Raw genomic sequence first — 22,121 nt, forward strand, 5'->3', positions numbered from 1 at the left:
GAGCTTCTGGAAGGGTCTCCCTCCTGCCTTGAGAAGGCAGCTATGCCCCATCACTTTCCTTTTCAGCCAGTTAGCTGGACCTCACTCTGTAGTGCCCAAGTCATGTCTAATATCTGTGGAAGGGTCAATGTTCTTTGCCCAGATACCACGACATCTGATTGTGGTGATGCCTTCACTGCATTTTAACATCTCTTCTCGGGAAGCATCCACTGCTTTACCAGTTGTTTCAGGACAAGGAAATGCTGCTTCACACACAGGTTCAGAGTCTAGGGCTCTGTCCCCTGGCCAGGGCAGTGCACATGCCAAGGCTCTGCCCACCGCCAGCCCCTGCTGGCTCCAGCCACCCGGCCAAGGTCAGGCCTCATCTTCCCTGCCTTTGACTCCACACTGCACTCGAAGGCTCCTAAACTGGGTTTAAAACTATTTCAACCCCTCCCCTAACACGTCTTTATTAACCCGGAGGGTGTTAACTTCTTTCACGTCATGGACACATTCTGAGGTTGGCCAGGACCCCCAGCCCCTCTCCATGGAAGGGCACACACAGCAGAGTCGGAACCACAAACCCTGTGAAGCTGGACAAGGGCCCCGAGGCTCCTCCTGCCTTCCTGACTCCATCTCGCTCCCCTAAAACAGTTCACACTAGGAAGGTGATCAAGCCCTTCACAGAACCCGTGATACCTTCTTCTAAACCAGCTCCAAATCCATCTTCGGTTGGATCCAAGCTGATCTCGGGCCCTTGGCTTCCCTCTGCTCATCTGCCCTGGGCAACGTGAGTGGGAGAACTGGGCCTGCCTGCCTGGTCATGTGCCAGGACACACAGTGTGTGTGCAAGAAACCCCATAGTCACCTCCCTAAATGCTGCTCACCCCTAACACCCAGTTCACAAACCCCCTCTTCCAGGAAGCTGTCCCTGATATGACCCTTCAGGCCACTTGAGCCCTGACCCCCCACGCCGGGCATGGGACAGGCCAGCATCTGTCTCCTCCACAGACCCACAGACAGGACACGTCAAGGACAGCTTGTTTGAGGTTAGGCCGATGCTGCTGGTCCTCAGGCCTCACTGAGCGGTGCAGGCAGGAGCTCAGCATGCAGTAAGGGCTCTATGAAATGGGGGTGCACGGACAGACGTGTGGATGAGCGAATGCATGAATGAATGAACTGTATCCTACAAACCAGAAGGCAATGAGGAGACAGCAGCCTGTCACCCCCCTGAAACAGAGCAGGCACAAAGCAGGACCCTGCAGACATCGGGTGGGGAAGTGGGGTGGCAGCTCACAGTGGCTTCCCTTGTGACTTTTCTGGAGTGTAGCATCAAGAAGGTTTTTATAAAGGCTTTTTGTTTTTATTGCACATCATAAAAAACAGACTGCACCATATTTAAAACACACAAGGACATTCACAAGGATGGGGAGACCCCAACTTTTCTTCTTTTCTGGCCCTCACCTGTGCTCCACTAACAAAGACCATGTTTGTTTTGGGGGCTGCAGTTGTGTTGGGCCCTTGTGTGCTGTCCAGTTTGGAGACTGCTGGTGATGGTGACAAGTGTCTCGGCAGGATGGCTGGGCCAGGAGGGCTGCCCCAAGGGCATGCAGTGAGGGAGCATGGGGACACCTGGTCTACTGGGGATTGGTCTGAGTGCTGAGAAGGAAACAGGCCCAGGCCAGCCAGGGCAGGCTAAACCTGATGTCCAGCTCAGGACAGACTCACAGGCAGTCATGCCTGAGGCTAGGGGACACAGAGAGTGGCGGATGTGAAAGAACCAGGCCTTGTCCCTGCCAGCTGGTGGTGGCCCACTGTTCCTCTGGAACACATGAGGCCCTGCTGGGTTAAGGGAAACACTGTGGGCCCCGAAAGAGGGAGGGGCCAGGGTCCTAAATCCAGTGGGCAACATGCTCCAAATGCCACCCAGGAAGTGGGGTCCAGTGGAGAAAGATCTGGGTCAGTGCTGTTGTCGTTTCACAGGTGCAGAGTGGATGTGGCCCTGAGGCCCTGAGGTGCTGGTGGAGGCCGGATCCATACTGGGAGTCTCAGGTGCTTCCCGCAGACGGCCGGCAGGGGCTGCTGATGCTGGACACAGACCCCTGGGCAGCTGTTGCGGGGTGGGGACAGGCGTGGCCCTGTCATTTCCGCTCCCCTTTCTTCTTGCCCATGGGCCGCAGCCTCTTGCCCTTGAGGTTGTCCTTGCGGGCTGCGGCGGTGGTGAAGGTGATGCAGTGCGCGTCCAGGAAGTCCAGCAGCTTGCCCGTGGCCACACGGATGCCATTCTGTTTCAGCTGGGCCTGCAGCTCAGCCAGCTCAAAAGGCTGGTACAGCAGCACCTTGCGGTAGAGGGCGGGCTGGGAGCGGATGTAGCGCCTCAGTACCTCCTCCGTGTCCGTGGCCTGCACAGCCATCTGCAACGCGCTGACCCCCGCCTCGGCCTCCTCGGCCTCCCCCGCAGACTCAAAGGCCGTGCCAAACTCACAAGAGGAAGAACTGGAAAGAACCAGACAATGACGTCTCGTGACACCCTTTCTCTTCAGTCCCCTGAGACCAGGAACCTCCCAGCAAGGAGTGGGTTTCTATGGTCCCTGGGAGCCTGGAGTGCGGCTTGGACGACTCCGGGGCGGTAGGACACCCGACAGCACCCCACAGGCCACTGTGTTCCCAAGCACCCCTGCTGGGCTGCCCTGATCAGGCTCCCCGCTCTCAGCCGGAGAGTCCCAGCCTGCGGGGCCAGAAACCAAGAGTTCTAAAAGACTGCTGGGGGCTCGGAGGGAACGGCCCTTTAAGGCCGCCTGTGCTTCCTATGGTGCAAACCCAGAAGGCAGGGTTTTGTTTCTGAACATTGGCCATCAGGCCCCGCCTATGCCAGCTCTCAGACCCACTGGTCAGAGGATACATGATGCTGCTGAGCCTGTCACTTCTGTCCAGTTACCTCTGTGAGCTGAAAGAGCTGTCACTGCCTTCCACAGAGGTGGCCATGGACTCCTGGGAAGCAGGGAGCTGGGTGTCACCCTCTGGGCTTGGAGCAGCCTCTTCAGCTGGTGACTGGCTCGGGGGTGGGATGCTCTCACTGGGCTGCTTCCTTCGAGGTCGGGGGCCCCTGGTCTTAGTAGGTCCCTTGGACTTTTGGGGCACAGGACCCCTGGGGGCCTCCCGCTGGGTGCGGCCTCTTGCCCTGGGAGGCTTGTAGGTCTTGGTGGTGTGCGTCCAGCTGCAGGGTGCCTCCAGGGGCGCCTGTGAGGCCGGGATCTCGTCCTCGGAGCCTGACTCCAGGGTCTGGTGAGTATACTGGAATATCTCCTTCAGTTTCAGAACCATCTGGCGTTTAGGCAGAGGACGGACTCCAAACCTGAAAGAAAAACAGGTGAAATTCAGGGCTGAACCACATAGCTTGTCTACACAGTCTATGCTATTTCCACTTTTTAGCAAAGAGCAAGCAATTACCAACAAATTTAATGAATGGCTTTGTGTGACTGAAAGTTTAGATGCCTGACTTTTATGAGCATTCAGAGGTTAGTTCTGTCCTCTGTGTGAACAAAGCTTACTCTAAAGAATATCCCAAAAGAGACGCTCATGCAGCATTCTGAGTGATGGTGGTAGCAATAACTTCCCAGGTGCCCACGTTGAAGAGCAGCATTCATTTGGAGGTGATAGTTTTGATGTTCTCTTAAAAAATCAGGTCTCCGGTTATGGCTAGGGTTCCATTCCCATCAACATGGAACATAGAGATTTTGTCGCCCAATGGGTCACCTGAAGGAGTCCCCCTAGTTAGCTTCTCGGGGGAGAAGCCCAGCAGCTCGCCCCATCCCCTGGCAGCCACATATGCTCCCCATAGAACCTTCCTCCCAAGCCCAGGCCAGCTGCGTCCACCAGGCCTGAAGGGACCACATGGTGGATCCTTCCCTTCCAGACTTGCTAAGCCCTGTCATGCACAGAAGGAAAAAGACCACTTCTAAGCAAGCTTTGAAGGGCAGCACCCACCTGTCCAGCTCCTTCTTCAGCACCGGGGTCTCCATAATGGAATATCTTGGCATTGGAGTTATGGGCACTTTTGGGGGCAAGTTCTTCTGATCAGCACCTTCTGTAAAACAGAAGCCACACACATTTCAGCGTGAGGGACGTGGATTTACCACTTCTGGTCCTGGTAGTGTCACTAATAACATACTGCACATGGAGACAACTCAATCACCATTTTGTTCCACGAAAGCAGGAGTAACCAGCCCCTTCACTGTTTGGAATGGTGTCTTCTGGCAGGAAGGCATGACACGGTATGCATGTGCCGTGTCCAACGCTGACAGCAAGTGAAGTGGGCTCTGGGGCTGTTCAACCCAACAGCCCAGCACAAGACTCAATCTTCTGTCAATAAACTTAAAAATGACTTGGTACAAAGTGACACTTTGAGACAATGGACAACACCGATAGGCTTCAAGCAGCTTGGACATCGATGTTTTGTAATAATTCAACAATAAAAAGAACCCAATTTAAAAATGGGAAAAGGATCTGAACAGACGTTTTTCCAAAGATATACGAATAGCCAATAAGCATATTAAAAGATGCTTAACATCATTAGCCAACTGAGATCTCAGATCAAAACAAGATACCACTTCATACCCACTTAGGTGGCTATAATAAAAAACACAGAATAGCAAGTATTGATGAGATTGGGGAGAAATGGGAACCCTCACACACTGCTGATGGGGACCTAAAATGGTGCAGCCACGTTAAAAAACTGGTGGAAATCTGGTGGTTCCTCAAAATGCCAAACACAGTTACCATACAACCCAGCAATTCCACTCCTAAGCATATACCCAAGAAAAATAAAAACTTACGTTCACATAAAAACTTATACATCGGGCCGGCCCGGTGGTGCACTGGATAGTGCGCCACTTGGGAGGCGTGGCGGCGCTCCCGCCCGAGGGTTCGGATCCCACATACAGACCGGTTCCCGCTCACTGGCTGAGCGAGGCGCGGGAGCAACACCGAGGGTTGCGATCCCGTTGCCGGACACGGAAAAAGACAAAAGACCAAAAAAAAAAAAAAAAAAACTTATATATCAATGTTAATCAGAAGCATTACTCATAATAACCAAAAAGTGGAAACAATCCAAATGTCCACTAATGGATGAATGGAAAAACAAAATATGGTCTATCCATACAACAGGATATTATTAAGACATAAAAGGAATGAAATACTGACACATGCTACAACATGCATGAACCTTGAAAACCTTATCCTGAGTGAGAGAAGCCAGACACCAAAAGACACATATTGTATGATTCCACTTATATGAAATGTGCAGATCAGGCAAATCCAGAGACAGGAAGCAGACGAGTGGTCGCCAGGGGCTGGGGAGGGGAAATGGGAGTGACTACTAATGGGTGTGGAGTTTATATTTGAGGTGATGAAAACGTCTGGAATTAGATAATGTTGTGATGTTGCACAACACTGTGAATATTAAAAACCACTTATTTAAAAGAGTGAATTTTATGGGAATAAAATGAATAAAACTGTTACTTAAAAAAAAAACTAGTATCTGAAAGACAAATGGGACAAATTAGGAACATACAGCCTGGTTCTTATCCTTTTATGATCATGGAACACTTAGTGACCACGATGAAGACAGTAGACTCCGGCTCCTGAAAAATGCAAACAATTCTGCCCATTTCAGAGCTCATGTGGACGCCCACCCCAGATCTGGATGAGGTGCCCAGGTCTCAAGTTTCCTGTGGCAGCTGTTGTCACGGTGCTGCCTGGGAACTGGTTAGTAATGCAAATTTCTGGCTACACTGGGCCCTCCTGAAGCAGAAGCTCTGGGCAGGGGCAGGCCCCATGTGTTTAAGGAGCTCTGCAGATGATTCTGGAGCCACTCAAGGCTAAGAGTGCCACCAGAGGCCTAATTACCAGGGACTTCAGGATGAAATGAGCCCCCAGGTTGCAGGCAGAGGTTTGTCCCCAGCCAGACATCCTGGCTCCCAGGCGCTGCCTGGTGCAGCCAGCTCTCCCTCTGCTTTCCCTGAAGGTGCTTGGCTGGGAGCAGCAGCGAGAAGGGCTCTGATTCTCCCCTGGGACTGAAATGAGCTGGGAAGAGGCATCCCTCTACTTGAGGGGGCAAGAAGGATGGGGGCTCATAGCCTCCCACACTTGCCCATCTGTTTTTGAGGGGTTTTTTTTGGTGGCTGGCTGGTACAAGGATGGAACCCTGGACCTTGGTGTTATCAGCACCACACTCTAACCAACTGAGCAACCGGCCAGCTTGTTTTTGTATTTTTTTAATTGAGGTGAAATTCACATAAAACATTTTTTAAAGTGAACAATTCAGTGGCATTAAGCACATTCACGGTGTTGGGCCACCACCATCATTCTCTGGTCCCACAACATCTTCATCACTCCAGGAGGAAGCCCTGTATCCAGTAAGCAGTCGCCCCTCCTTCCCCTCCCCCAGCCCCAGGCAACCACTGATCTGCTTTCTGTCTCTCTGGATTTGCCTATTCTAGACATTTCATATAAACAAAATCACATGATAAATGACCTTTTGTGACTGGCCTCTTTTGCTCAGTGTGTTTTCAAGGGTCATCCAGGCTGTGGCATGTATCAGTACCTCACTCCTTTTTAGGGCTGAACAATATTGCATTGCATGGATGGACCATGCCTTGTTTATTCCTTCATCTGTTGATGGAGATTTGTTTCTGCTGTGAACATGCACGTGCAGGTATCTGAGTACGTGTGTTCAAATTTTTTTGGATGACTAGGTAAGAGTGGGATTGCTGGGTCCTATGGCCATTCTGTTTAACTTTTTGAGGAACTACATTTGAGGAACTGCCCTATCTTAAAACACACCTAAGATTGCTGAACAGAGTCACGACCTCTTGCAGGAGCTGGTTCATGTTCTGGAGTGGAATCCACATATATGAATTTTTGACAAGTGCCCAGGTGAACCTTAGGACTTAGCAAGTTTAGGAAACACTGACTTATTTGCCCAAGCAGAGTCTGATGGACAGCAGATTCTCCCTCACTGCAGAGAGGGATCTGGAAGGAAGTAGAAGGGTCTGCCGCACGTTAGCAGGCCCTTCCATGTCCCTGGCCCTGGACTTTCATTACTGAGCTCCACTTCCCATAGTGTAAAACAGTACACAGGACAACACCCCGCCCCAGCCCTCTGGCTACTCACTTGGCTTCTCCAATCCTTCTGTTTTCTGAGCTCCATTGGCACTTGGTGTCTGGACTAGATGAAGAGCCTCTGGAGACTTCTCTTCTCCATTCCAGTCGTCCCACAGAGCTGAGTTCAAAAAGCTCAGCCTGCTGCTCCGTGGGGAGCTGGCCCATGAGGATTTCTCCTGAGATTTTTTTCGGGTGGCACAGTTTCCTCGGATGGGGGTGGTGCCCAGGAATCCTGGGGAGCGGCAGTCCCCACTGTCTGGGGCCTCCCTCGCCCTGCTGGTGGGACTGCTGGTGCTCAGGGGGCCAGTGCGCTCCAGGTTCAAGTGGTCTATTGGGATCGGTGAGAGGGGTTCCACCTGCCAACAGCAATCATCAACTGGAATTGGAGAGTCACTGTCCTGCCGGGGACTGCTGTTTGCCTGGTGGGAGGCCACCTCCTGCTCGTCCTCACTGTCCTCAACTTCTACCACTTCGCTCGCTGTGGCCAGATTTGGTGGGCTCAGCCCAGGCGGCGAGCATTTCTGGAAGTGCCCAGTGAGATCCGCAAGGGCCGCGGCGGTGGGACGGGGAGGCAGTGGAGAAGTGCGCTCCTGGCGCCCAGGGTGGGGCCTGGAAGGGCTTCTGTAGACCTGCCATCCACTGCCGGAAGCTTCTGGAGTGATGGGGTCATGGCAGGATGGTGGCATCTGGGGCATGATCACTGAGATCTTCTGTGCAGCTTTGCTCACTTGCCTGTTTCCTACGGGGTCCCTGGGCATGTGTAGGGTTGTCTCATCTGCTGAAGTCTTGGCACTAAGGCTTGTGATTTGGGTCTGTGATGAACAGTCACGGCTTCTGCTGACCAGCGGGGTGGCAGGCACCAGCCATGAGGTGTCTGTGGTGTCCTCGTTGGGGCCGCTGTCGTGGTCATGGTCACAGTGCAGCCAGGGGGCCCCTCTGCGGCCCAAAGAGCCCTGACTCTCCAACTGCCCCTCGTCCTCCTCCCGCAGCGGCATGGCTTCTCTCGTCAGTGGGCTTTGGGAATATTCCTGATCTGCATCAACGTCAATGACTGAAAACAGCTCAGAGGACTTGAGGCTAATTTCTAGAACGTTCCTTTCTTCTGGGGGATCATCAGAAACTGATTTTATTTTGGTTTGTTCTAGCTCTAGCTCTTCATCTGAATCCAATAAAAGGATAACTTCATCTTCTTTCTTCATGCTGGATGAAGAATTCTGAGATCTAAAACTCAAATGGTCGGGGTTTGACTGGGTTAGGTCAATGGATGGAGGTTTTTCTGGGGAAATCAGGACCCCCTTGCTTTTGCATTCCCACATGGAACTACGTTCTTTGCCCTTCTGGTGGCCTGGCTCTTTAGATGACGTGAGAACGCTACTGACTCTCCTCTGCTTTGACAGTACAACTACAGATGGTGATTTTGGGGAGCTTACCCTGGAAACTCCACCGTGCGACGGGGGCGTTAATGGGGCTGAATAGATTGCGTAATGGGAGTGAAGATGTGACCGGCTGGGACTTCCGCCACAAGGCGGCTGTGACAGGAAGCAGCACTGCTGGGGTGGGGACTTCTGCCGGGGAGCAACGGGATGGGAAATCTCCGCCCTCCGTTTCCCACCGGTGCCACTGTGTTCCTCACGATCACTCGTTATTTGGGATGGTTCAGAGAATTCTCTTCGAGTTGATGGAAAGAGCTGTTCAGAATCATGGACATCAACGGGTAGCAAACAGGAGCCTCCTTTTCCCTGTGGCGGGCAGCCCCCAGGAGGGCTGGCCAAGCTGGAACGTCCACAGGTCTCCTTTGGCGCCCCTTGCTCAGGGGTCTTTGCCTCCCACTCCCCATCTGAGTGCTGGCCCTGGAGCGGCAGAATTTCCAGGATGGCTGTGGCCTCCTCTCTTTCTGGCCCAGGTGACTCCATTTGCTCTGCCGTTTCCAGCTGTTCGTCACCCTGGCCACTTGCTAGCACACACCCAGACATCAGAGTGTTCTCCCTGAATGGGCCAGTGTCCCCGTCAGTGTCTGACACTCTGTTCCCCTGGAGCAGCTTCCGCTGAGTCGCTGCAAATTCATAAATTTCTTCCATTTCTGCTTCATTCACCTTTTCTCTGTCTTCTTCATGGTCCTCTGGTCTCAACACGGTCTCTGCTTCCTCCTCTTCGTCCACCCACACTGAGCGCAAGAGCGCCTGGAAGCTCTGCACTCTGCTTCCACAGTTCTCGTCCTCCTGCTGCTGCTCATCCTCTGAGTCCGGCACGAAGGGCTCTTGTTCACACAGGTGGACAAGCTCGCTCATGCCAAACCTGCAAAACAGAACACTGAGTGTCACCATCACTTTGCAGGGAGGTGACCTTCCGGGCACCTTGGGATGAGGGGAGCTCAAAGCAGAGTCTCCACAAGGAGGAACAACCGTGACTCGGCCCCAGCCTTCTACCTGCTCTCCAAAGACGGCATCAATGCTCTTGACCAGGAGCACCCCTAGTTCTAGAAACCAGAGACTCCCAATATTTACAGCAGGGGTCACTACCTCTACTGCTGCAAATATAAAGGGTGCCTCAAGCTGGGTTTCGGATACTAGGAACTGACAGGGCTGCAGAACTGGACAGCATGTGCTGCCTTGACAGGCCCTCAAGATGCCACGCCAGATGCAAAGCACAGCAGCCAGCCCAGGCCACCAGGCACACCAGCCGGCACCTGCTGGAAGGCCCTGCGGTTCAGTCAGCACATCTGCAACTTCCGAGGCTGAGCCACTCCTTTCTCAAGAAAGCAGCCAATGGACAACACAGCCCTGGAGCAGCAGGTCTTATCCCAGAGGTCCTCAAGCCTTGTCGGGTGGATCACCTTTGTGTGGAGCTGCCTGCCATCTCTCATAAGATACTGGTGTGGACAAGCAGGGAGAGGTGTCAAGCCATGGGAAGTAGACTGAGCATTGCTCTATGTCCGTGTGCTGGGACTTAGTGCTGTTCAGCTCCAGTGGTGGACACTCGAGGAGCAGCAGTGTTTGGGGGCGTGGAGGCCAAGCGCCACTCTCCTATCAGGCCTGGAAAGCTCAAAGCCATGGACTCAGTAGAGACCGCCCCCATCCAGCACTCGGCCTTCCTGTAGGTGTCTGTTCTAGCCCAGCTTCCAACTGACATACCCTGCTCAGGGTCACACCGGTCAGAAACTTGGGATTAAAAGGTACAAACAGGACTCCGAGTCTTGACGGCCGAAGCCCTGACCCTCCCTTGGGCTGTCCATCTCCCATCCTTGCCAGCTACTTGCAAAGGGTGAAGCACATGGAAAAGACAATCTGGACCTGAGGGCCAGGGAGCTCAGCTCAGGGACCAGGTGGGAAGGACAGCTGGCATCCGCAGTGTAGAGGTAGCTCAGGAATGCATGGGCGGCTTCGGTGCTCACGTCGCTTAGCAGGACACGCTGGGTCAGGTCCCCATCCTCCACAGCAGAGAAGCCTTCATTGTTTACCTGAGGGTGGGACACAACAAGAAAGGCTTACTGATCAGACAGCAACACAGACGTAGAGTGTCCTGTGAGTCTCTGGTCTTATGAACAGCCCCGGCTCCAGGAAAAGCTTCAGCCAGTGTCGGTGAATTTTGCTGGCCAGGAATTCTGCAGGTGAGGCTGCAACACTTCTCTGTTGTCAAAATCATATTAGGAATGGATATTCGAGAACCCGGTTAATTTCCTCTTGCTAGACATGTCAAGGCCTCAAGAGCTTTCTGATAGACTGACAGTGGTTCGCTGGATTCCTGCTGATATTCAAGCCAAACACACATCAGAACATGTCAGCGCAGAGTCTTCGAGAACATTCGTTAGCAATTCAACCTTAAAGAGACTGATTGTGAGACTTATGCAAATAGAGGAAAGAGGACATAATTCTGGGGAAAAAAAGGTTTTCATTCAGCAAAACAAACATTCTGATGTTTCCCAATTATGAGGTCATCCCCAGATCCCCTCCAGCATGTCTGTGTCTCTCTCACAGGGAGGAAGACGGCAAGAGAGTGAGGTCTTGACCAGGGACAGGGGACGGAAGGGGAGGGAGAGGGTGCACTGGCCACCACACTTACATACTGACTGAGGAGTGGACATCGGGCATACAGCACAAACTTGTGGGCGTACAGCACCTCCCCGCTGTCCGTCTGGAACTGCACATCGCTCAGGTGAGGGTTATTGACCATAGCGCTGAAGTTGGCCACCAGCAACCCAAGGGAGAGCTGCAAGGAACAAGGAAGCATGCCATCATTCCATCTGTCCCTGCTTGTCTGAGCCTGTGAAGTCCCCTGACTAAGGTGGTGCTCAGGTGGACAGGGAGCAGACCCTCACTCTCCTCCCCTCTACAAAATGGTTCCTCAGCTGGGTTCCACCTTTGAGTTATCGTGAGGTAGTCGGAAATGCGGACCAGCAAGACACCAGATTCTCTCTCGAGTGCTCTGTTACAGAGTATCCCTGACCCGAGGCAGGGGACTGGCTAGTGGAGAGGCAGGATAGTGCAGTGAGGACACACTTGCAGCACCAGTGGCCCCCAAGCACTGTGCCAGGGACAACCACCAGCCCGTTGCAACAGATGAGGACCCAAAGATAAGCAGTTCAGGGACACTACCCAGAGGAGAGCCCCAAGTCTACCAGGTTGGCCCTTGTGAGAAGTGTTTGGTGACACTGATGTCCTAATGGGATGATGTTCACTCTGATGAAAACCTAACTACTACCCAATTCATCACAGACACAGAACACTGGACTGTTAGTTGGAGGCCAGGCCTGGCCTTGCTCAGCTCTGAAGCCCTGCCCAGGACCCATTCACAGAAGGGCACAGTAAGTCCTTAAAGGAAGAGTCCCCAGAGCTGACGTCTGATGGAAGCAGCCACATAGACTGACCTCTCTGCACTCCCAGGACACAGCGGGTTCTGGGGCTTGCCTACAGAGCTCACGACAAAAGGGACAAAGCCTTGGTGGCAGTGCCCCAGGAGGGGAGCAAGAGGCTCTTATGGGCTCTCTCCCAGCTCTGCCCGAAGGCTTCTATTCTGTGTCATTTTCCTGGGAAGCAGAGACACTTTTTGAGAGGCCAGTGGGCTCGGGAGGGGCCTGCAGGCCAGCAGTGAGCCGGCCTCACCCGTCACATGAGGAGCAACAGCAGCCAAGACCATAGCACAGGTCATGGTGGGAGAAGCCCCAGTCCTCACCGAAGCGTGGCCACCCCTCTCCGGGTGCTTCTCCTCGGAGGGCAGGACAAACCCGGTCAGTGGAAGGCTGCTGGGCACCAAATCCAACCCTGAGGGAAGGAACCGCAGGTTAGGAGAATGTCACCTCCCAGCAACGCCAACTGCCCAGCAGACGGCATCGACTGCAGGCTCAGTGGGACCCAGAGGTGCCCAGGAGGTGAGGGAACATCTTAATTTAAAGCAAAACCCCCAAACCATTTTTACCAGCCCCACCTCCCCTGGGCAACAGGGAGGTAAAAGATAGTAAAACAGACAAAATTAGCCCAAAGGATCACTTGCTGTGGGCAGATGGCTCTGTCTTTGGTTAAAGTTTAAGGAAAATTGTAACAGACTTGCCCAGATCACATTCACTTTGAGAAGAAACAAAAGCACCCAAGAGACAACACGTTCTCCCGCCAGCTCAGGTCTGGGCAGCCGTCGCAGCAGCATAAGGCCTAGACTAACTCGGACACAGGGAGGGGAGGCTCTCAGGGGTGTGGGGGTGTAGGGTGGGGGTGCTGGCCCAAGCATCCTGTCCAGAATCTCACCCGTGGCCCTTCCCAAGCTGGCCAGGCCCCCACTGCTGGGCCAAGGGCTGGCACTCAGCCCCTCCCCTGCCAGGTCCACCAGGTCCTGCAGGGCCTGGCGCTCCCTCTGGCTGGCAGACGGCGATGGGTCTCTGGGGCCGCGGACCACAGCGGGGCTACTGTGAAGAACAGGTGACCCTTGCACGCCCTGCTCTGGCTGCTCAGGTGGCACCAGTGGCAGCATGGGCTCCTGCGTGAGACCCTGAAAAAAGCCAGAAAGCCAGAGTGACCGTGTGGCCGCTGTCACCAACACATGCACTGCAGCAGCCATCACATGCAGTGTGGGTGGCTGGACCTCAAACCACAGAAGAGGGTTACAGCTGTGGTGGCACGAGGGTGGCCAAGGTGCCAGTCACAGCTGGAGCAACCCCGGGAAACTTTTCCCCATCACTGCGTGTCAACAGGCTTCTCCGTCACAGCTCTGGCCGTGCAGGAAGGTTTATCGGTGAGCCAGAAGGAGTCAGGGCTGTCATCTAAATAGCCTGAGGCAGGTAGGTCCTGATTCCAGGAGCAGCAGCTGCAGATCGTCTGGGGTGCACATTTAGGATGCAGGTTGCTGGACTTCATCCCAGGAGTGGTGCCTGGGACTCTGCATTTTAAGCACACCCTCCAGGAACATTCTCCTAAATTTGGGAACCAGGGTCCTCCCTATTCTTACCAGAAGAGCCATGTAGTTGCTGCGGAGAGATGAGTTACAGCTGATGATGCCCCTTGGGCTTCCTCCCTCTCTTCTGGGACTTTGTGTCACCCAGCCATTGCTGTCCAGAGCTGCAATTCTGGAACTGCCTACCTCTCCCCAAACCCATCCCCATGTGTGCCCGGAGGGGGAGGGCTCACCTGGGCAGGCCGCTGGGGCACGAGGGGAGGGACCAGGCTGGCCGTGTAGAAGGACTCCACAGCCCTGACTCCGGTCAGGGCACTGCCATCCCATAGCAAGGGCCGCCTTCCTTTGGGCTGTCGCAGGCACCAGCCTGCCTGTGGCAACTCTTCCTTCAGCATCCTGCTGGCAGGGAGTGGTGGCGTGCTGGACAACTCCACTTCCTCTGACAGGAGCAGGGCCACACGATCTTCTATTTGTCTTCCTGTGGTCTTGGAGTCCTGGACTAACAGCAGTGGGGGGGAGACCAGGGGCTTCTTCCTGCGACATTTCTTCTCTAGAGAACAAGAGAGGTGACACAGTCAAGTGGTGGAGCCGTCCATTCACCCTGGAGCCTGGGGTGGTGACAGGGAGCGGCGCAGGGCCACAGTTCCCAGCCACATATACCTGCACCCAGTCTTGTCCTCTCAGAAAAAGCATTTTCCAGTCTGAGTGCCGGCACAGCTGGACTCTGCTCCATCTCAGATCGGGACAAAGCCAAGGCCACCAGTAGGTCTTCAGATGGCGCCTCAGGCTGGTCCACCTTCTGCCTCTTCTGCGGTCCCTTCTTGTTGGTGGCACCTTTCCGTTTCGAACCTCCAGCGTGCTTGCTGAAGCTAAAAGACCTCCAAAGAGAAGAATTAGTGAGGGCTGGAGGTGCCTCCACGTCATCTTCTGAGATGGTTCCCTGCAGGACCAAGAGGGCTGGCCTGTTCTCCTCTGTGGGTTCGGGAGCTAGGGACAGACATGGACCCGTAGTACAGAGGCCTCATGTGAGCCCACTCGATCCCAGGCCAGAAGTCCAGCATGGCCAAGACACAGGAGAGTCTGGGTTCTCTCATGTGGTGGTACCCAGTGGGGTCTTGGCAGATGCACGAAGCCATCAGTGTGACCTGCACACTCTGGGAAGTGGCCAGACCCTTCCTGTGGAGTCAACACTTGAACCTGAGTCAGCTCCCTGGATTCCTACCAGGTTCTGCCACTGACACTTCAGAGTCCCGTGAGGCAGGCCTGGCCACACAGGCCACAGAAGGAACCCTTCCCTCCTGCAGGGGCCCCAAAGTGGTGCCTCTGCCCAAGGCCTGAAGGAAGAGACCCTCAGCTTAGGCCACCAGCACGGCCAGCTGCCTCGGGAGCCAGTGTGCAGCGACTCACTTGGTTTGGAAATGAACCCAGAAGATCTTCTGGCTGGAGGGCACCTAGGCTCCTAGACAGATAAGGAAGGTGACGGGAGAAAGGAACTTTGAAAGTGCAGATGCGGCCTGCCTGCCAGTAGCTGTGGTCAGGCCTCTGGCTTCTGCAAAGCCTGTGCTCTCCACTGGGCTTGGGTTCTCAGGCATCATCTCAGAGGGTCTCAGTGAGCCCTAACTCAGTCCCAGCTTCCTGGGAGCCGGGATGATAACCACAGACTCCGAGGGAGAAAGGAGCCGTCCCAGCAGCCCAGGTCCCCTGCCTCTGTGAGTGTGGCAGCTGCTGTGGCTGTACCTCCAGCCAGCAGGCAGGCCCTGCGCTGAGGGGACAACATGGGAGGGGGCAGGGGCTGGTGCACAGGTGCTCTGATGGCCTCAGAGTCCCAAACGCCTAGGCTGGGCCTCAGGGGAGGGGCGGTTCAAAATCCCCATGCAGGTAGCCAGTTCTTGTAGCTTTCTCCTCTAAAGATCTTTTAGAAGAACCCACACATCTTGAAGGTATTTTAATGCAGACATATTTTATCTGAGCGGACAGTTTCAGTGCGGTCCTGCCAGGAGGCAAGCAGTGGCTGAGATCACGTCTATTCTAAGGGCCTCGCGGCTTCCAATCCTACAGTGCTGTGGCAGAAGCACTAAATATAGGCAGGCTCCTGGCCAATAGAACCCACCTCTGCCCCTGCGGTCTCAGGCTGGCCAGCTCAGCTGCCGGAACCTGAGTGCGAGGCAGGGGCTGGGACACACAGACATCAGCCTTGGCCTTCTCTTCGCGCTCGACAGTGTCAAGGGGAAGAAGTCCACACCTAGAGAAGTCCAGGGTCCATGCTGCCTCTGCTCCCTGTAGAGCTGGGGTCAACCCTGGCATCCTCGGTGGCAAGTGTGGAGCAAGCTGACCCTCCGCCACCCATGTGGTTTGCACACAGAGATCTAGTTTCCCAGCCATCAAAGAGGCCTCCTATTTTAACACTTAAGAATTCATTCATGGGAATTAAAAAAAAAAAAAAAAAGGTACTATGGTTCTGGGTCACCAACTCTGAACTGCTGAATAAGCTTACAATAACAGTCCAAAAATCAGACTGAGATGGAAATCATGCTGGTCAACAAAGCAATGAGGTCAAGCGAATGGCAAGTTCTTAGATGCTCTAGTGGGTACGTAAGGTCATGGGGTTGGAAACACCTCAGGAAGGACGTGGAGGAAACCAGCCCAAATGTTCCTTTCCACAAACACACCCAAATGGCCATTTCAAAGCCTTCAAGGATGCAGAACCTGTCCTCTCCACACTCCCTTCCAGACTGTGCCCAGTTTCCTCCTCCCGTGTTTCATTTCCAGAATCAAAGAGGGCTCTATTGTCCTCCAACACTATAAAAAAGCTTTTTTAAAAAAACAAATCAAGTACAAACAGCATTATTTGGCTGCTTTGATTTTCCTCTTTTTCACTTGACTCACCTGGACAGTGGTGGGCTGCTGCACGCCTCCGGCTGAGCTGCCTGCTGCCGCACAGCCTGCAGCAGGAGCTGGGGGCCCACCTCCATCTTCACCGCACACTGTTTCAAGTGACTGACTCTGCTCTTTAAGGTGAGAAACGGTCTGCCACAAATTGGGCATTCAGGGATCTGAGGCGCAGAAGGTCTTAACACCTTTTCAGCCTCATCCAGGCACCTGGAGGAAGACAGTAAATACAGGAGATCCACCCTCCCCAGTGATGCGGATCGTAGCAAACGTGGATCCACATCAACATGGACATGCTGTGGCCAAGGCATGTTCCCCAAAGCCAATCCTCTTCACACAGCCTGTACGTCTCCTGCAGTCAGCTGGCAGATACTTCATTTAGGTATGGGTTCGCAAAGGTGGGTAAAGAAAGCAAAGATAGATTCAACACAGAGTTACATCATGACCCAGCAATTCCACTCCTAAGTGTGTACCCTAAAGAAATGAAAACAGGCACTCAAATACATGTTCAAAAGCATGTTCATAGCAGCTCTAGTCACAGTGCCCAAAAGATGGAAACAATCCAAATGTCCATCAATGGATGAAAGAATGAACAGTATGTCGTTTAGCCACACAATGGAATATTTTTCAGCCATAAAAAAGAACCAAGTATTGATACATGCTACAACATGGATGAACCTTGAAAACGTTAAGTCGAGTGAAACAGTATAGACACAAAAGGCCAAGTACTGAGTGATTCCACTTATACGAAATGTCCAGAACAGGCAAATCCATGCAGACAGAAAGTAGATTAGTGATCGCCAGGGGCTGGAGGGTGGGAGAATGGGGAGTGACTGCTAATGGGTCTGGGGTTTCTTTTGGGGGTAAGGAAAATAATCCAAAGTTGATCGTGGTGGTGGTTGGACAACTGGGAATATACCAAAAGCCAGTGGATTGTAACTTTATTTTTTTTTTATTTTTTTTTTTTTTTAAAAGATGACCGGTAAGGGGATCTCAACCCTTGGCTTGGTGTTGTCAGCACCACGCTCAGCCAGTGAGCGAACCGGCCATCCCTATATGGGATCCGAACCCGTGGCCTTGGTGTTATCAACACCGCACTCTACCGAGTGAGCCACAGGCCGGCCCAGGATTGTAACTTTAAATGGGTGAATTATATCTTAGTAATTTTTAAAAAGGGCAAGTTGACAACAGAACTGAAGTGCTATCGTGATGGTAAGGTGTCTTAAGATTCCCATACAGCCACAGCGTGCCCTGGGCTCTGATCATACACGCGGGAGAGGTGATGGCCTCAGCTGCTCCCACCTGTTCATGTGCTGCTCCCTCCGTGTCACATTCATAGCTGAGAGGTTCTTTTGACAGATCTGGCAGAAGAACAACCCCTTCTCCTCCAGGCTATCACCATGTGCAGATGCTCGTTCCTGTCCAAATTCCTGCTGCAGGGCCAAGGCCACTGCAGCGTCGCTCTCTGTGGCAGGGAGCTTGGGCCCATACCCTGTGGAAAAACACCAACAATCTATGAGGATAAGCTCCAAAGACAAGCTCACCCTCAGGGCACAAGGAAACCAGAACCCAGCACCATCCTGCAGGCCTGGTCACATGGGCACTGTCCAGTGAGCACTAAATGGGGCTCCTGGAACAACACTTCTCAAACTCTAATGTGCACACAATCACCTGGGCAGCTTGTTAAAAATGCAGGTTCAGGTTCCGGGGGATGGACTGACTCTGGTTTTGAGATGGCTCCCAAGGCAGCCCATCTGATACTGCTGGAGCAACACTCAGCAAGCATGAGACATACGCCCTGAGAACTTCATAAATTCCCAAGTTCTTGGAGACTACTACGGCCTACTGTGCCTGCTGCCAAAGCCAGAGAAGCAGCACAACTTCATTTCAATGCCCTATTTGTTTTTTTAACAAAGAAATGGCTTATCTCTTCCTGAGCATTTGCTGGGTATGCTGTGTGCAGACACATAGAGCACTGAGTTAAACACAGGGCACGTACTGGGCGCACCCACTCGATGAGCAACTCCTGTGCACCCCACATGTGCCACGGGGACTCCACATGTGCCTCAGCAGATGTCAAATCACTGCATGCTGTGGACCTCTGGGGCGGCCTGAGAACCCTCAGAGCCTCACCACAAGACCTGCAAGTGCAGCACAGGGACTGCATGTGTGTATCTGTGGGCCTGTCAGCACGGTCTCTTCCCATCTCTTCCTTTTGCATGTTTTCATCAGAGCTGATGATCATATTGTTTAAGGGATAAAGAATAGGACCACCTGACATTATTTGCCTCTTGGGGGTGCAACACGAAGCTCACAGCACCTGTGAGGCTCTGTTGCCAAACCACTGAACCTAAAGCCGAGAGGCCTCTCCTTTACTCACAGTGGGCCAGCAGTACCAGGGTCACAGGAAGGGATTAAATGACACAATGAAGAAATAATCAAACAAATCCAGAAAGTGGGAAATCTTATAAGACAACTACTCTGGACTCTTCAACAAATTAGTATTAAAAAATAAGACAACAGGACGACTGTTCTAGAATCTAGACCTTAAGAGACTAATGAGCTATTGCAATATGCAGTGCACAAACTTATACTGAATCCTTGCTCAGAAAACAAAAACAAAAACAGAAACCAGCTATAAAAGATATCCTTGGGACAACTGGGGAAATTTGAACATGATTGGATACCAAGCAATATTATGGACTCAGGCATTATAACACACTCTGGTTATGCAGCAGATCTAGGGATGAAGTGTTATCACCTATGTTCAAACAATACAAATGTGTATATTTACAGAGACATTAAAAATATATAACAAAATGTTAACAATTGTTAAATCTACCTTGAGGGTATGTGGAATTTGTTGTATTTTTTTACCTTTCTATAAGGGAAAATTTCATAATAAAAAGCAAAAGTGAAAAAAAAAAAAAAAAGAGGAAGAGGTACCTTGTCAAAGAAGCTAAGTGACAAATGACCCAAGGGACCCTTCATGCTCTGGCTAGGTCCAATGAGGTGGCAAAGGTAAGACACGAGGCACAGGGCCTGCCCACAGCAGAAGCACAGCGGACACAGCTCCTTTCTGCCTCCCTTCCTCCAGTGTCACTACTTATCTCTGAAAGACAGAAACACACTCATCATACCGTTCCCCGCCATCATCTCCTCTGGAGGGCCCTTTGGGACATTTTCTTCCAGTGTGGCCTTGATGGAGCACTCTTCTGAAGCATGCTTCAAACGCTCAGGGTCTGCTCTCTTGAACTGCTGCATTCGCTGTAGGACCAGCTCGGCCATGCGGGGTTTGGAGGGACTTGGCACCACTGTTGTCAGACAGGAAGGAGGGTGCTGGGAGTCACTGTTGGGAGCACTCTCTGGCAAGGAGGAAAATATTCAAAAGCATCTGTTGTAGCTGGAGAAATAAAAAACTTTTCCACCAGATACAGATTAGACCCAAGTTTCAAAGGGGTCCTTTATCAACCACTTTAGGTTTGACTCACAAGTGTGAATAGGACTGTTTGCTTGTTGGTAACCTCACTGTTTGTGGCCTTACAGACATAAATCAGTGACAGGAAGGGAATGGGGAGTGACTGCTAATGAGCATTGGGTTTATTTTTGGAGCGATGAAAATGTTCTAAAATTAGGTAGTGGTGGTGGCTGCACAACTCTGTGAATATACTAAAAACTACTAACTGTACACTTTAAAAGGGTGAATTTTATGGAATGTGAATTATATCTCAATAAAGTGGTTATTAAAGAAATATTAATGATGGGCCGACCCCGTGGCACACTCGGGAGAGAGCAGGGCTGGGAGCGCAGCATCACTCCCGCCGCGGGTTCAGATCCTATATAAGGATGGCTGGTGCGCTCACTGGCTGAGCGCGGTGCGGGCGACACCAAGCCAAGGGTGGTGATCCCTTACTGGTCACAAAAAAAAATTTTTTTAAATAAAATAAATAAAACAGGAGTCTGGGGGCTGGCCCATGGCTCACTTGGGAGAGTGTGGTGCTGATAACACCAAGGCCACAGGTTTGGATCCTTACATAGGGATGGCCGGTTAGCTCAGTTGGGAGAGCGTGGTGCTGACAACACCAAGTCAAGGGTTAAGATCCCCTTACCAGTCATCTTTAAAAAAAAAAAAAAGCAGGAGTCTGTAAACTAGGGTCCCAGAGCTGGCTGCCTGTTTTTTAAATAAAGTTTTATTGGCACATGGCCACACCCATTCATTTACATATTGTCTCTGGTCACTGTCTCACTACAACAGCAGAGATGAGTAGTTGCAACAGGGAAAGTATAGCCTACAAAGCCAAAATATTTACTATCTGACTTTTTCCAGAAAGTTTTCCAACCCTTGGTTTAAAATAGCAAATCAGGGCTGGCCCGTGGCTCACTTGGGAGAGTGTGGTGCTGATAACACGAAGGCCACGGGTTTGGATCCCATATAGGAATGGCCGGTTAGCTCATTGGGTGAGCGTGGTGCTGACAACACCAAGTCAAGGGTTAAGATCCCCTTACCGGTCATCTTTAAAAAAAAAATAATAATAAATAAAATAAAATAGTACAAATCACCTCTGGTTTGCTCTCTGGAAAGATCTGGCAGTGGTTCTTGACTGATTACCTGTCTGGGTGCTCTGTGCTCTTTCCCAAAGCACAGGCTGATCTGGAGCAGGAGCAAGCACACCTCCCCCTCCATTCACAGTGACAGCTGGCTCACTTCCTTGCGACTTGGTTGCTCCTTGCTTTTTAGTCCTAGGGGCCTGGCTGCCAGATTGAGGTTTCTTCTCTGCAGGGCCTTGAAGAGTTTTGCTCTTGATAGCAGTTCGTTTAGTCCTTTTTAATTTGTTTCCTGTCTGAGTGCTGTTTGAGGTCTTTTGTGTCTTCTTTTCTCCTGACACTTCCTTGGTTCCATTTTTTCTCACCCTTTGGAAGAAGCTCGCACAGAGTTCTTTAAAATCATCATCTGACTCATCCATCGTCTGACCAGGTTAAAGGGTTTCAAGCCGGTCTTTAGAGGAGTAAGGGCCAATCTGGGGGTGTGTACACAGATGAGAAAGTGAACACGAGTGTGAGCCTAGCCAAGCCTCATTCCCACTTATAGCTCCATTAGGGCCCCATCTACTTCTCACTGAGATACTTGGAAAGTTGGCACAACTGAACAAAAAGTTCTGTTTTCCTCTCCATAATGACTTAAATATCTGTCTTCAAAATGGGCCTGTGGTTAAACAACATGTTTAGAGCTTCCCTCTGCTAAAGTTCACAATTGAGAGAATGTTTTATTGTCCAATTGAGGCCTTGGAGACAGAATACATAAGAACTTGATGCTCAGGTGATTCTCCAAGATCTCCATGGTGATGAAGCACACTTAGTTCATTTAATTTCACATCTGTAGAAAATCAAAAGCACCTAAGTGTAATTAGACAGATATTGCCATTTTTTTCCAGGAAGATACAAGAGCATGCAGGGTATAGGAAAAGTCTTCAGAGTGACAATACTCCTGTCAAATACTCAGTACAAACCGGTTAACACAGTCTAATTGTCTCACAGAACCTCACAACACAAGAGAGGAGAGGGATATAGAAACCTGTCAATGCATATTCTTCCACAGGCAGAAAAATACATGTGCATCTTGGGAGAGTGTTGTTTTTACTAAAATTTGGGGAACAAACCCCATGAAGAGCAGTCACCACAGAAACAAGATGATCCTCAAATCTAGGAAAACT

At 51.8% G+C, this 22,121-nt stretch overlaps 1 protein-coding gene across 1 annotated transcript; it reads right to left on the reverse strand.

Annotated features, from left to right (window-relative positions):
* Positions 1 to 1,320: 1,320 nt before the first annotated feature.
* Positions 1,321 to 21,748, reverse strand: SLX4 (SLX4 structure-specific endonuclease subunit). Its single transcript, XM_008578335.1, is given in 15 exon segments — positions 1,321 to 2,475; positions 2,918 to 3,334; positions 3,967 to 4,066; positions 7,154 to 9,438; positions 10,434 to 10,600; positions 11,203 to 11,349; positions 12,313 to 12,401; positions 12,879 to 13,119; positions 13,755 to 14,071; positions 14,182 to 14,399; positions 16,408 to 16,620; positions 17,713 to 17,902; positions 19,551 to 19,775; positions 21,020 to 21,600; positions 21,717 to 21,748. Coding segments are annotated over 15 exon segments (5,577 nt in total). The 3' UTR covers positions 1,321 to 2,120.
* Positions 21,749 to 22,121: the final 373 nt, after the last annotated feature.

This window comes from Galeopterus variegatus, unplaced genomic scaffold, assembly GCF_000696425.1.
Source record: "Galeopterus variegatus unplaced genomic scaffold, G_variegatus-3.0.2 Scaffold1664, whole genome shotgun sequence".
In the NCBI taxonomy this organism is placed as follows: domain Eukaryota; kingdom Metazoa; phylum Chordata; class Mammalia; order Dermoptera; family Cynocephalidae; genus Galeopterus; species Galeopterus variegatus.